Consider the following 13,212-nt stretch of genomic DNA (forward strand, 5'->3'; position numbering starts at 1 on the left):
TTTTTATAAATTTTGTGATTTCAATTTTAATCACGATTTTGACACACAGACATGCTTTACAGTCATAAATGCATTCAGTATAAATTGCCTTGCAGTATAAATATGTTTTGCCCAATATATTTATTGCCCAAGGGTCAGCAACAAGAGCGCATTATTGTAACGCGAAATGACATTAAAATAACGTGCGAGCGCGAATCTGGGTCAATGTATTAATAACCCTGCCGCCCCACACCAACGTTTGCAACTAACCCGCCCGCAACTCGGAACACAAACAAACAAACAAACATATATATATATAAGTACCTGACCCACATTTTTAAAAAGCAGTAAATGCTCAGTGTAGCATCATTGGGCCATAGAAACGTAGTCAAAAAAAAAAAAAAAAAACGTAATATATAATAATTTTGTCAAGAATTATAAAAAAATCGTCAGTAAGCTCATGATTTTTACTAAAATAGTCTAGTCTGGCTATGTCTATTTGTATGTTCCTGCAAGGTCAGCAGACATTGAGTCTCAGGTTTGTTCCGATCAGAGCTCGTGAGCGCAGAGCGCTTTTCTGAATATCCCGATCCGCTCGCTCATTCAGTGGGGTCTCGCTCAACCCAAGAACGGCCTGCTGGTTCCAAAATATGCAAGGAGTCATTTTATTGTTTAGTAATAAACTGGTGTTTTCTGTGTTGCTGCAAAGATTAAGTTTACAATGCAGACTCGCCATGAATGCCAGAGAAATGCACATTTCATATGGATCACATTACATCATCAGAGAGTAGCCCATTTATTTGGGTTTGAATATTTTCGTTTACAAGAAGACCTTTCAAGCTTTCTATAATATATATCCTATATTTCTCTAATCTGTGAGGCACACGCTGAGTTTAGTTCACATGCAATGCAAGTGATCGTGCCTGCGCCTTATTACATTGTCTGCTAGGCTATAGATGTGCTTCTTATTTATTAAATACGGGCAACTGATTGATAAAACATGGATCAAAATTAAGATACAATTTATACAAAACGAAAATCTTAAAATAGTGTTCTATAAAACAAAACTTAATGAAGTCGTCAAAATCATGTTTTACCAAAAACAGCGCTGTTGCTCCCCATGCAGTCCTCTTTGCCGCCTCCATCAGATGCACGTGCTCAGATCATAGACTGTATAAGCCTCAGATATATGCTGCCTCACAACGTGTCTCCTCTCATTCAACCTGCGTCCTGTGCACTCACAACTCTCTCTGTGCTCACACGCAAGATATTAAATCTTTTTGCACCTTTCTATTTATAACCTTTTCTGTTCTCTTTTACCGCGTGCAGTGTGAACGTTCTGTTCTGTTAACATGTGCTCGAAAAAAAAGGCTATGCATCACAGACAGAGTGTGTGTACCTGGAGTTAAGCATATGCCCAGTCTGCTCTGTTCTCGCGCTACACTTAGGTTCGCTGCATCCTGATTGGTTCAGATAACATACTGCGGGAGGTCAGGACGCGGAAAATCGTGCTATAAAGCCATTTAGAAATCGCGCACACTCAAATCGCGATTTTATTTCGATTTCGATTAATCGCACAGCCCTACTGTGCGTGCGTGTGTCTGTCTGTCTGTGTGAGTGTTTGTGTGTGTGTGTGTGTCTGTGTGTGTGTGTGTGTTTGTGAGACTGACCCCCGCACGTCTCGGATGTCCTCGTGGCTGGAGGTGTGCAGCGCTCCTTTATGGAGTCTCCTGGAGGACGGTGTGGAGGGAGGAGACGTCTCACATCTGATGGTGGCTTTATCATCCTGAGCACACTACACACACACACACACACACACGGTTGTTTACAGATGTGATGTAACAGAAGTAAAGATCTTTTGTTGTGCATTGCGTCGTATATCATGTGAAACAATCATAAACAATACAAATATGAGGCGGGGCTTGGCTGAGTTCTCTTCATTGATTGGAGGAGGATCTGCATGTGATCTATCAGTGGAGTGTAAGAAGGAGGCGGAGTTTAAGTGGATCAAACTATTTCACTGGCAGTTCCAGTTATGATGCATTGATCACAAATGGAAGCAAATGCTTGGACGAATCATTCACAATAAGATTAACATGCATTTAGAAATGTCCTCTCTCTTCTAGCTGTACATCGTTTGGGTGGATGTCTATATCTGTCTGGTGTTCCTCCTGTGATGCGTGTAGCTGTGTGTGACACACGCGTGTGCTGTAACGCAGACGTCTACTTGTTAACATGAACAGAACAAGATTCAGATGTTAAAGGAGGGTTACACATGCACACTTTCTCTAGATTACCTTCCTACGATGCTTCCGCAAATCACTAGGCTGTTGGAAGCGCAAGCACATGGAGAAAGAAGAAACAGGAAGTTAGCAGCATTTCATACATGAGCACAGAAGAACTGAACAGCAGCGTAGCAGGAGAAAGATTTAGAGACACGCAAACACACGAGAGCATCATCGCTGGAGACACGCAGTGGAGAGCTGGAGTCCAGAGAAAACAGGCGTTTAGTCTGATCTCCTCAAGGTCTAATTGCTCATTTCCTCGCTGCCCTGTCGAGGGAATGGAGCAGGAAGTCCTTCAGTAAACTTCCTGTACAGCTCCAAGGTTTTTGAAAAACATTTTATTTTTGAAAAGTACACGATCATTCGGTCAGTTGGACGATTCCTGCACAAACACAGGAGCACAGGTCAGCAGAGGACTGCTGGACACCACCCTGCAGGACACACACACACACACACACACACACAGACAGACGTGTGAAGCAGGCTCACCAGGGTCATGACCCCCATGCGGTCCAGCTCTCTGCTGGGGCTGTGTGAGGGCCGGCGGGGCGTGGAGTGACCGGATCCGGGTGGAGAGGAGCTGTGGAAGGAGGGCTGCAGGGACGCGATGGAGCGGAAGCGGCTGTCCAGATCATCTCCACTGCCCACACGACCCTCGATCTCCTCAGCTCTCAGTGCGGTGCTGTCCTTCTCCTCCTGGATCATGCTGCACACACACACACACACGTCATCAACACCTCACCACAGAAACCGCAGCGTTTCAAGCAGCCAGTCACTTAGGGTATTTAAATGCACTTATTTTTGTTGATGCACCGATATGAAAATGTTGGCTAATACACACAACTGATAATTATTTATATTTTAAAGCTGATTACTGATATGTTGACTGATAAATATAAATTCCTGAACAGAAGCGCTTCACAGAAATGAACAAAGTGAAAAATCATTTTACGGATTTCTTTTCCCCTCCAAGGTTTCTATACATAGAGATATATTGATATTGTGAATTCTTATGGCCACAAATACTGATGTGAAAAATCTAATGTCGTGACAGTCCTAATGGCCTCTGATAGATTTGAAACTGACCTACAGCAGCACATCAACTTTGGAAACTCACCTGAGTTCTGCAAGTAGTACGCATAAAGTATATTGTTAATGTTAATCAGTAACTTTACACATGATAGAAACGTTCAATTAACCCTTATGCAGTGTTGTGGACGTTTTCGTCCACTACATTGTAATATTGAGTCTTATTTTGGCCACAACTTTCTCTGTGTTTCAGCAAATGGAATGATTTTTGGTGACAAATCTTATTTTGAGACATATCTTGGGAAAATGATTTGAACATTTTCAAAAACTCAATACATTGTGGGCAAATTCACTACCCTTGTGGACGAAAACATCCACTGAATTAAACTGCTGTAAAAATGTATTGGATAAAACAGATTTTCAAACCTTTTTTGCACAAATCTATTAAATCAACCTCAGTCCTGATTTTTTTTTTTTTTTTTTTTTAAATACTATAATTAAAGTCACTGATTAAAAAAAAAAAAAAAAAGGACTTATTTTCACTATAAAAATAATTGTGGCTGGATATTATTTTTTACCTTTTATCACAGTCTTGGGCATGATTAGGAAATACATTGGCTTTGATGCATTGTTAGTTTTTGTGCAGCATTAGATTTTACTTTTTCCCCCTCATTTATTGTTGGTGGCGGTTTTTGCCCCATTGACTTCCATTATAATGACTTTTCTTATTGCTAAGCCATGACACCATAAAATCATGCTTTCTTGATGGTTTGTGGTTTTCCCTGATGGGGAAAGGTAAAATTTGTATTTTTATGGTTGATCACTAGGTGGGACCATTAACCCTTTAGAAAGTCCTGTGCAAAAAAAAAAAAAAAAAAAAAAAAAAAGAAGAAGCTTATATATGGAGTTATATGGAGTATAACAGCAAATTATAGTGTGTGTCTGTGTGTGCGTGCGTGCGTGCGTGTGAGAGAGAGAGAGAGAGAGAGAGAGAGAGAGAGAGAGAGAGAATCTTATGAGTAAACAATAAAAAAAAAAAAAAAGTGTGTTTATGCACCTGCTGCCTTTTAATGGTGAGAAGTACAGACCAAACAAAAACAGGTGGATTTAAACACTTGAATGCCATCCTGCTGGTCATTTGATTGTGAGAAGAGCACAAATTACATTTATATCTGAATATATGTCAACCTATAGACTTTCAAACATCTAAGTGTCATGAATTAATATGAATCTGTGTACAAAATGACATATAAACATATTTTCCTATTGTATTTTGCCTGAAAACGCTTCCAGCACACTTGCGTGTCACGTGAAAAATAGGCATCGGTTCTATTTCTAGCATGCACACGTTTTCCGCTCGGCGGTATATCGATGCTTAAACGACACATCGTGCAGCCCTAGTTGTGTCCATATTGCCCCAAAATGTGTCACTGCACTCCCCTGGGTCCGCAGCAACACACTCACCACGCCTGATCTCAGCAAGCGCACACACTTCAGTGCCATTCACCCACACAGAGACACAGGACAGAAAGAACTCATATTTAAATAGTCCTTTGGGGCTTCAGATTTACAGATACTGGTTCATATCTGATCAGATCTTTACCTATTTTTGATTAATTCATCCAAAGTTTGACAAATTGTGTGACGTCCTGGGTTAGACTGTATTGCACAATGCTATGTCAGTATGGTGGCAGCCGTCGGTGAGAGGAGTGAGGGATTGTGGGAAGGGTGTTACCGGATCTCGTTGTTGATGGCGTCCAGCTGCTCCTGCAGCATCAGGGCGAGCGTCTGAGCGTCTGCCTGTCCAGCAGGAGACAGCAGGTCCATGGAGCTGAAGACCGTCTCTCTGTCGTCCTCCACGTCTGACACGTCCAGATCACTCTCGAACGCATGAGCTACGCTAGCCAGAACACTAGCCTGCTGCAGACGGTCCCACTCCTGCTCGTCCAGCGTCTGCACCTGTGTGATTAAATCCTCATGTGAGCGTGTGAGTTCGGTCATGTGTGCAGACGGAGTTGTGCGGTGTGTCACCTTCGAGGGCTGTTCTCTCAGCGCAGACACTCGGGTCTTCTGCGGTCGTCTGAGCACCAGCGCTCCTCCGCAGTGACTGTCCAGCGCTGACACAGACACCGGGAACCTGAAGTCCGGCGTGCCACACCTGCAGAGACAGACCACATCAGAGCATGCTCAGACTCGCAGATGAGAGGCTCAGGAGAGGCCTGCAGTTACCCATGATGCAGCAGAGAGTTGCTCCTGCTGCGGCCGCGCTCCTGTTCACTCCTCATGCTCTCGATCTGGATGAGCAGCTGCTCCTGCGCTCACACATCAACACTCATGAGATCATATCAATATATGCCATATCAGAGCTCATTATAATGCTCCTAATAATAACGCATTTAATAATGCAATGCATCACTGCTTGGAATACTATGAAATATGTTGTGTGCCTTATTGTGTGTAAGAAGCCACATCATCATCATCATCATCACAGAGTGAACGAGCAGCACACACTGACCTTCTCATGATGAGCCTCTTCTATCAGCTTCTTGGTGTGCTCCAGATCCCGGATCAGAGCGTTCTGCATCACACACACACACACACACACACACACACACACACACACACAGACAGACACACACACACACAGACACACACACACACACACACACAGACACACGGGAGACAAGTGTCAGTCACTTGACTTTTGCCAGTGTAGATGCCTTCATACAAAAGTAATGTGAACGATCACGCAACACAGATATATATATATCTAGGCTCTCCATGTGTTAAGTGAAAGAAACACTGATGAAGTGTAATAAGGCAGTTGCTTGTGTTGTGTTTGACAGCTGCCAGAAAGCTGCACAGCCTCGAGCTGAAGCTCACGTGTTGATCTCTGAATCTCAGGAAACAGGGAGTGAACGCAGCATTAGTTGTGACCTGCTCAGATAAACCTGAAGGACCTGATGAGGGCTGGGTCTCCAGAACGAGTCTGACAGTGAGGAAACCTTCAGTGCGTGTTAATACTGCTGTCACTGTGCTCTCTATCAGCTGAATGTGTGTGTGCAGATATATCAGAGAGATCTGGTGTGTTTCTGTGTGTGCTCGGCTCGGTGGAGAGATGATCACTGAAGCCAATCACAGACCAGTCATCAGTCTTCAAGAGTCAGCTCAACAGCGTCAGTACTGACTGTTTGTTACCCAAGTCAGCACTTATTACAACAGTATTAGCGAAACCATTACGAGATCTTTTTTTTCACCTTGATGTAAAATAAAAAATAAATTACAGAAGGTTTAAATGAAGTCAAAATAAATCAGCTAACACTGTGCAACCAAATAAATAAGAAACAAATGTAAAAAATAAAAAAATAAAAAAAATAAAAAAATCATAATCAGCTATAAATGACTGAAGTTAACAGGTTTTTTTTTAAAAGCTAAAATATCACCAGACAGACGCTTCTGCATTTAGTTTCTAAACGAACTCTCCGGCCGTCATCAGCTCTGTTCAGCTCCACTCTCCTCATGTGACACATGACACCTGACACCTATATTTATTCCTATACTATTGATAAATAATTTATAAATGAATTCTACAAATAAAATAATTTGAACTTAATGAATGTGCAAAATAAAACATTTATACTTCTTGATTCTGTAATCATATGGCACTTTCCAAAACAAAGAGATTAATGAAAATATGAATGAAAAGAAAGCCCTCAGTCAGTAAGAGAGCGCTCGTTATCGACTCACTAATGAAGAGAGAAGGAGGTGTCAGTGATCGTGAACACACACCAGTGTCAGGGTCAGAGACTGGAGGTGTGTGAGCTGTACCTTGTCCTCCAGCGCCGTCATGCGCTCCTTCAGGTGAAGCTGCAGTCTCTCGTTGGACTCAGACAGCAGTTTGTCCACGGTCTCCGACAGACGCTTGTTGTGCTCTTCGTTCATCTTCTCCCGCTGACGAGCCTGAAACACCACAGAAGAGTAAAGCAGCTGCTGTGTTCACACACTGAGCGAGGTGTGGAGATCTCTCACCCTCAGCAGCTCCTGGTGCTTCTCCTCCAGCTGAGCCTCCATCTGTCTGAGACGCTCCTCCACGTTCCCGTGACGCTCCTCCGCCTGCGAGACACACACACATCAGACACTACAGCAGCAGCAAACAGTGTGTGTGTGTGTGAGAGCCGTACCTTAGTGAGGGCCACGACCCTCTGAGCCAGCTCTGCCTCCACCTCCGGCAGCGTCTCAGCCTTACGCATCGTCTGCTGCAGCTTCTGCTCCGCCAGCTCCAGACGCTCCTGCAGCACACGGCTCCTGTCCTCCAGCTGCACACACACACACACACACACACACACACACAGAGAGAGAGAGAGACACGCACACAGAGAGAGAGAGAGAGAGAGAGAGAGACACACACACACACACACACACACACACACAGCTTGAGAAGAGAGCAGAGAGCCAGGTACTCCTCTCATTTTAGATGTTTCATTGCTATTAGAGCACTGGGATCACTAGAAGAGGGCTTAATGAACTCAGGTTTGTGACATTGTTCACTTCTGGTGCCTGTAGCTCAACATTATTCACTCATGTAGCAGCACGGTCTGTTTCTAAGAGTAAGAGATGCACACCTGGCAGACCAGCGAGTCCTTGTTGGCGATCTGGTTCTCCAGTTTGTCGTTGAGGTCATGGACAGACGTGGCTTCTCTCTGAGCCGCGAGGTAGCGCTTCTCCAGCGTGGTGATCCTCTCCTCCATGTCATCCTTCTGAGCCAGAGACTGAGAGAGACCACAGACAGACGGTCAGAGACTGAGAGAGACCACAGACGGGCGGTCAGAGACGGAGAGAGACCACAGACAGACGGTCAGAGACTGAGAGAGACCACAGACAGACGGTCAGAGACTGAGAGAGACCACAGACAGACGGTCAGAGACAGACAGACGGTCAGAGACTGAGAGAGAGCACAGACACACGGTCAGAGACGGAGAGAGACCACAGACAGACGGTCAGAGACAGACAGACGGTCAGAGACTGAGAGAGAGCACAGACACACGGTCAGAGACGGAGAGAGACCACAGACAGACGGTCAGAGACTGAGAGAGACCACAGACAGACGGTCAGAGACAGACAGACGGTCAGAGACGGAGAGAGACCACAGACGGACAGACGGTCAGAGACGGAGAGAGAGCACAGACAGACGGTCAGAGACAGACAGACGGTCAGAGACTGCTTCAGTGCGCTCCTGTCGTACCTCTCGTAAGTCTCTCTGCAGACGGCTGTTGATGTCCTCAGACTTGATGAGGTCTTTCCGGGCCGTGTCCAGATCCTCCTCCAGCTCAGAGACGCGGCTGCACAGAGACGCCACACGCTCCTTCATGTGCAGGAGCTCCTTACTCTGTCTGTCCAGAGCCTCCTGCAGCTCCACGTCCTTCCCACAATCCTCCTCTGCACCCAGAGACACGTCTGACAAGCGCTGCTGGAAACACACACCACACTTTACTCTGGATTATGAAGACCTCGAGAAACTACCAGGATGTTCATCAGAAACACTTTCACTGAATTCAGGGTTTCTGCAGGATTTTCAGGCTTAAACTGAAGACTTTTTAAGACCTGCACAGATAAAACTAATAGCATGAGCGCAGCAGAGCAACGTCTACCGTAACATACTAAACTGTAAAAAACATGATAAAGTTTAACTTAAAAAAATAAAAATAAAAAACGTTGGAAACCCATTGCCTTTAAATTAATAAACTTCATGCATAATGAAAAAAACAAGTGAACTTGATTATTCTGAGTTACACTAGCATATATCTCACATTTGAAAATGTGTTGTGTTCTTTTTATTTTAAGTTGGGCTATTTAGCAATTTATTTAAAAATGTACACTCAATGGCCAAGTGATGCTTATGATCATGATATTGGAACAGATTCTGTGTAATGAACAATTCTTTATAACTGTATATTTCAAATTGGAAAAGACGTTTAGTTTCTACTTTAAGTGAACCTTAGTTCCCAGGTCATCTACAAGATGGATTAAAATGCAGATAAAGTCAAGAAAAGAGGAGACAAACACGAGAGTATGATTAACATTTTAAAATGAAAATAAATGTGTTTATTCTGTGGCACTTAAAAAAATAATTTGACGACTAATGTTTTTTCTTATAGAATCCAATGGCTCTTTGTCTGGAGCCCTGAAATAGTTAAACAGCTCCATGTCTGATCAGAAGCCAGTTAATCAGCTCATTACATCGATTACTCTTGTGGTGTGGGGTGTACCTTGCCATTAGTGTTCAGTGCTGCACCAGAGCTGTGATTCACTTCTGCTGATCCACCAATCACCTTCTTCTGACTGTTTTGCTCCTTGAGAATCACCAGCTAAACAAGAGTTAACCCACAGTGACATTGTTCTTAGAGCTGAAACGTTACGAATGATAGACATGAGAAAGCAGCAGTTAAGAAAGCATCTGATAATACTGATGTGGTTATGTTTGCATGAGAACTCAAGTCACGTCGTGTGTATATTAATAGCGCTTTATTCAAGGGATTGAGTTAAAACAAGTAGCTTTAATACAGTATTAAATAAAAAAAATGTGTTTCAGAAATACTACTTGATTTTCTGATATAAAGCGATCCAGTGTGGAGCTAGCTAATAATACAATCTTTTTATAGGTGAATGCAAAATAAATAAAACTACCTTATTACATTGAAGGTTTGCACAGATTAAAGCGTAATCTAGCTCAGCACAGTTTTGATTATCATATAAGGTGTTTGAAGAGAGCTAATGCTTTGAATTAAATCATTTATACAAAAATACATGTCTTATCGCTTACATTTATTTTGTTCCACATCTACATGACTTACTAGACGTTATGACAGAAGGAGTGCTTTCTTCATAAAGTTAGTTAAATAGTGATTGAGAACATCTCTCGGTGTCTTCTCATTTTGTGCCAAATATATTTATTTATATTTTAAAAAATAACTTTATAACAATTGTAATTGTAAAATAGTAATATAATTGTTTGAAATGTTCAAAAGCTGACATGATTGCCTTATATTAGAATATAATATTAGTTAGAATGCGTAACTCAATATTTTCACCATTTTATAAAAGCTGAATAACACACCAAAGCCTGATTGATGTGAAATGATCACTGACTGATGGGAGTAATGATGGTTAGATCAGGTTCTGATTGCTCTGAGGCGGTGTTCTGTGAGGAGCTCACCTCTTTATGAGCGGCGGTGAGCTGCTCCTCCAGCATACTGCATCTCTCCAGAGCCACACGCAGACGCTCTCTCACCTGATCACAACACACACACACAGCACACATGAAGCACACCTCACACACACACACACACACACACACACACACACACACACACACACACACACACACACACACACACACACCAGCTCCCTCAGGACACTACCTTCTCATCCAGGGCTTTGTGGTGCTCGAAGAGAGATTTGAGTGCCTTGAGCACCTCCACCTCACTGGAGACGCCGGCGGGAGACTGAGCCTGACGCTTGACTACGGTCATCCTCAGAGAACGCTCGTGACGAGACACCAGACACTCCAGATGCTCCAGCAACAACTGAGACCGCAGCCAACACAACACACAACACACATCACACATCACACAGGCCGACCCAGCATCACATCAGCCTTGACATAAAGAACCACGGACACTTTACACAAGACTGTCATGATGTCGGTCAATCGTCATCACCCTCAGCATCAGAAATCCTCCAAAGTTTTATTATATTTTCCTTTTAAAACATGTATGTACATTTATAACTATATACACTGTATTATCAGTGTCCCTGCAGCACAGAAGCACTCATCAGTATCACAGAGATATCTGGAGCAATAGACAACAATACACTGTATGGGTCACAATTATACATTTCTCTTTTATGACAAAAATCATTAGGATATTAAGTAAAGATCATGTTCCATGGAGATATCTTGTAAATTTCCTACCATAAATAAATAAAAACTTAATTTTTGATTAGTAATATGCATTGCTAAGAATTCACTTAGACAACTTTAAAGGCAGGGAATGCAAAAATATATATTTACAAGTTTGGTTGTATAGATCGTATACAAATATATAAAATAAGTAAAAGCAAAGAGATGTGTGCAGTGACTCACGCGTGTGTTGTTTCTCTCTGCTTTGAGCTCGGAGATCTCCTCCTCTCGCTCCAGCAGCTGCTCTCGACACAGATTCACTTCCTTCGTAAGAGCTGCAAACTCCTTCAGTGTGAAATCACAAGAGAACAGGATTCTGTGACAAACAGCACTCACAGTAATGCCACCTATACTTTCAGAAAATTAGGTAAAGGAACAGAAGGCTGTTTAAATTACTTTAGGTCTATATTCAAGGGTTCACACAAGTTTTTCAGCCTGGTTCTCATGAGAGCACACGGAGATTTGGTTTGGTCCTCACACTGCACATAGTGTGACCCATTAAATAGAACTACACAAAAAATAATAATAGTAAAAATAATATTATTGCACTTAATTTATTTATTTTTTTAATAAAATAAGCAAGATAAAGTGTTATATTTTATTTTAAAATAAAAAGGGAATTTAAAGAAAAAAAAATATATATTTAAAATAAAACTGTAATATTTGCTCTCTTAAGTATGAATTATCATCATTTTCAAACTTAAAATTGGCAATCTTTTTAATTTATTTAATTGTGATCAGGCAAAAGCTGCATATCTTTCAGTGGAGCAGGGTTCAGTAGTAAATCTCTCATGAAGAAACTCCAAACACACCGCAGAAGAAAGGAAACGCACATCGTTCCAGGAAACAGAAGATTGAACTGCTTTCATTGATTCAGCGCGACTAATAAACACAACGCTATGACAATATATGGTTTATCGGAGTTCGTATCATTATCATTTCCATTACAATCGTTTATATTTATAAGGGAGTTTGAATTAAAAACATGTTATTAAATGTATTTTGTGGGACAAGAGGTTGATAAATGCTTCTCATGTTTGGAAAGATGCTTGATGTCTCGATGGTTTCAGGTGGAGCTGCATTTACTACACAGAGCAGTACTTCATTGACAAGCAAACAAACTGCTTCCATAATCTCAGAACTTCATAATCGCGTGATTAAATCGGTCTGCGATGATGAATGTGTTTTCCTCCAGCGGTTACCTGCGGCAGGGCACTGTTGAGCTGTCTCTGCAGCGAGTCTCTCTCGTGGCTGATCTCGTGCAGTTTGCTCTGCGTCACACACAGGTTCTCCTGCGTCTCTCGGAGCGTGTCCAGCAGTCGGTCTCTCTCCTCCAGCATAGACACCATCAGAGACTCAAAGTGGCCCTCAGAGTCCGTCTGCACGGGAGAGCCGGGGCCCAGACCGCCTCCGTTACTGCTGACCTCCGCCTCGCTGATGGTGGGCATCACCTCGCACATCATCTGCACACACACACACACGGTTTGTTTGCTGCAGTCGCTATTATAGGGTGAACACACAGGTAAATTATACAGGACCCATCATTGCCAGGGATTCTACAGCTAAATACCCAGGTTTTGTTGTTTGGTCAGAGATAGCACCTGTGGCTGATGCTCTATGACGATAGCAAGACAACTATTATCAGGCTGATAATAATAAATAATATTAGGGCTTATTTCTTACATAATATTTATTGCATGTTATAATAACCAAGTGCATGTAATAAGTATAATAAATTCATTCACCATATATAGTATTTATTACAATTAATAAACCAGTAACACACAGAAGATCAGACCAGTAACGGACAGAAGATCAGACCAGTAACGGACAGAAGATCAGACCAGTAACGGACAGAAGATCAGACCAGTAACAGACACAAGATCAGACCAGTAACGGACAGAAGATCAGACCAGTAACAGACACAAGATCAGACCAGTAACGGACAGAAGATCAGAC

General features: G+C 42.5%; 1 protein-coding gene across 1 annotated transcript in view; it reads right to left on the reverse strand.

Annotated features, from left to right (window-relative positions):
• The window catches only part of LOC127977473 (liprin-alpha-1-like), a 35,619-nt gene that overhangs the window by 16,312 nt on the left and 6,095 nt on the right, over positions 1 to 13,212 (reverse strand). The window contains 17 exon segments of the mRNA XM_052582343.1: positions 1,650 to 1,774; positions 2,277 to 2,306; positions 2,754 to 2,970; positions 5,029 to 5,252; positions 5,325 to 5,451; positions 5,523 to 5,605; positions 5,809 to 5,871; positions 7,122 to 7,253; positions 7,323 to 7,417; positions 7,420 to 7,609; positions 7,916 to 8,062; positions 8,536 to 8,757; positions 9,560 to 9,658; positions 10,507 to 10,581; positions 10,712 to 10,876; positions 11,437 to 11,538; positions 12,456 to 12,716. Coding sequence (XP_052438303.1) covers positions 1,650 to 1,774; positions 2,277 to 2,306; positions 2,754 to 2,970; positions 5,029 to 5,252; positions 5,325 to 5,451; positions 5,523 to 5,605; positions 5,809 to 5,871; positions 7,122 to 7,253; positions 7,323 to 7,417; positions 7,420 to 7,609; positions 7,916 to 8,062; positions 8,536 to 8,757; positions 9,560 to 9,658; positions 10,507 to 10,581; positions 10,712 to 10,876; positions 11,437 to 11,538; positions 12,456 to 12,716 — 2,357 coding nt within the window.

The sequence above is a fragment of the Carassius gibelio genome, chromosome B18, assembly GCF_023724105.1.
Source record: "Carassius gibelio isolate Cgi1373 ecotype wild population from Czech Republic chromosome B18, carGib1.2-hapl.c, whole genome shotgun sequence".
NCBI classification, from domain to species: Eukaryota; Metazoa; Chordata; class Actinopteri; order Cypriniformes; family Cyprinidae; genus Carassius; species Carassius gibelio.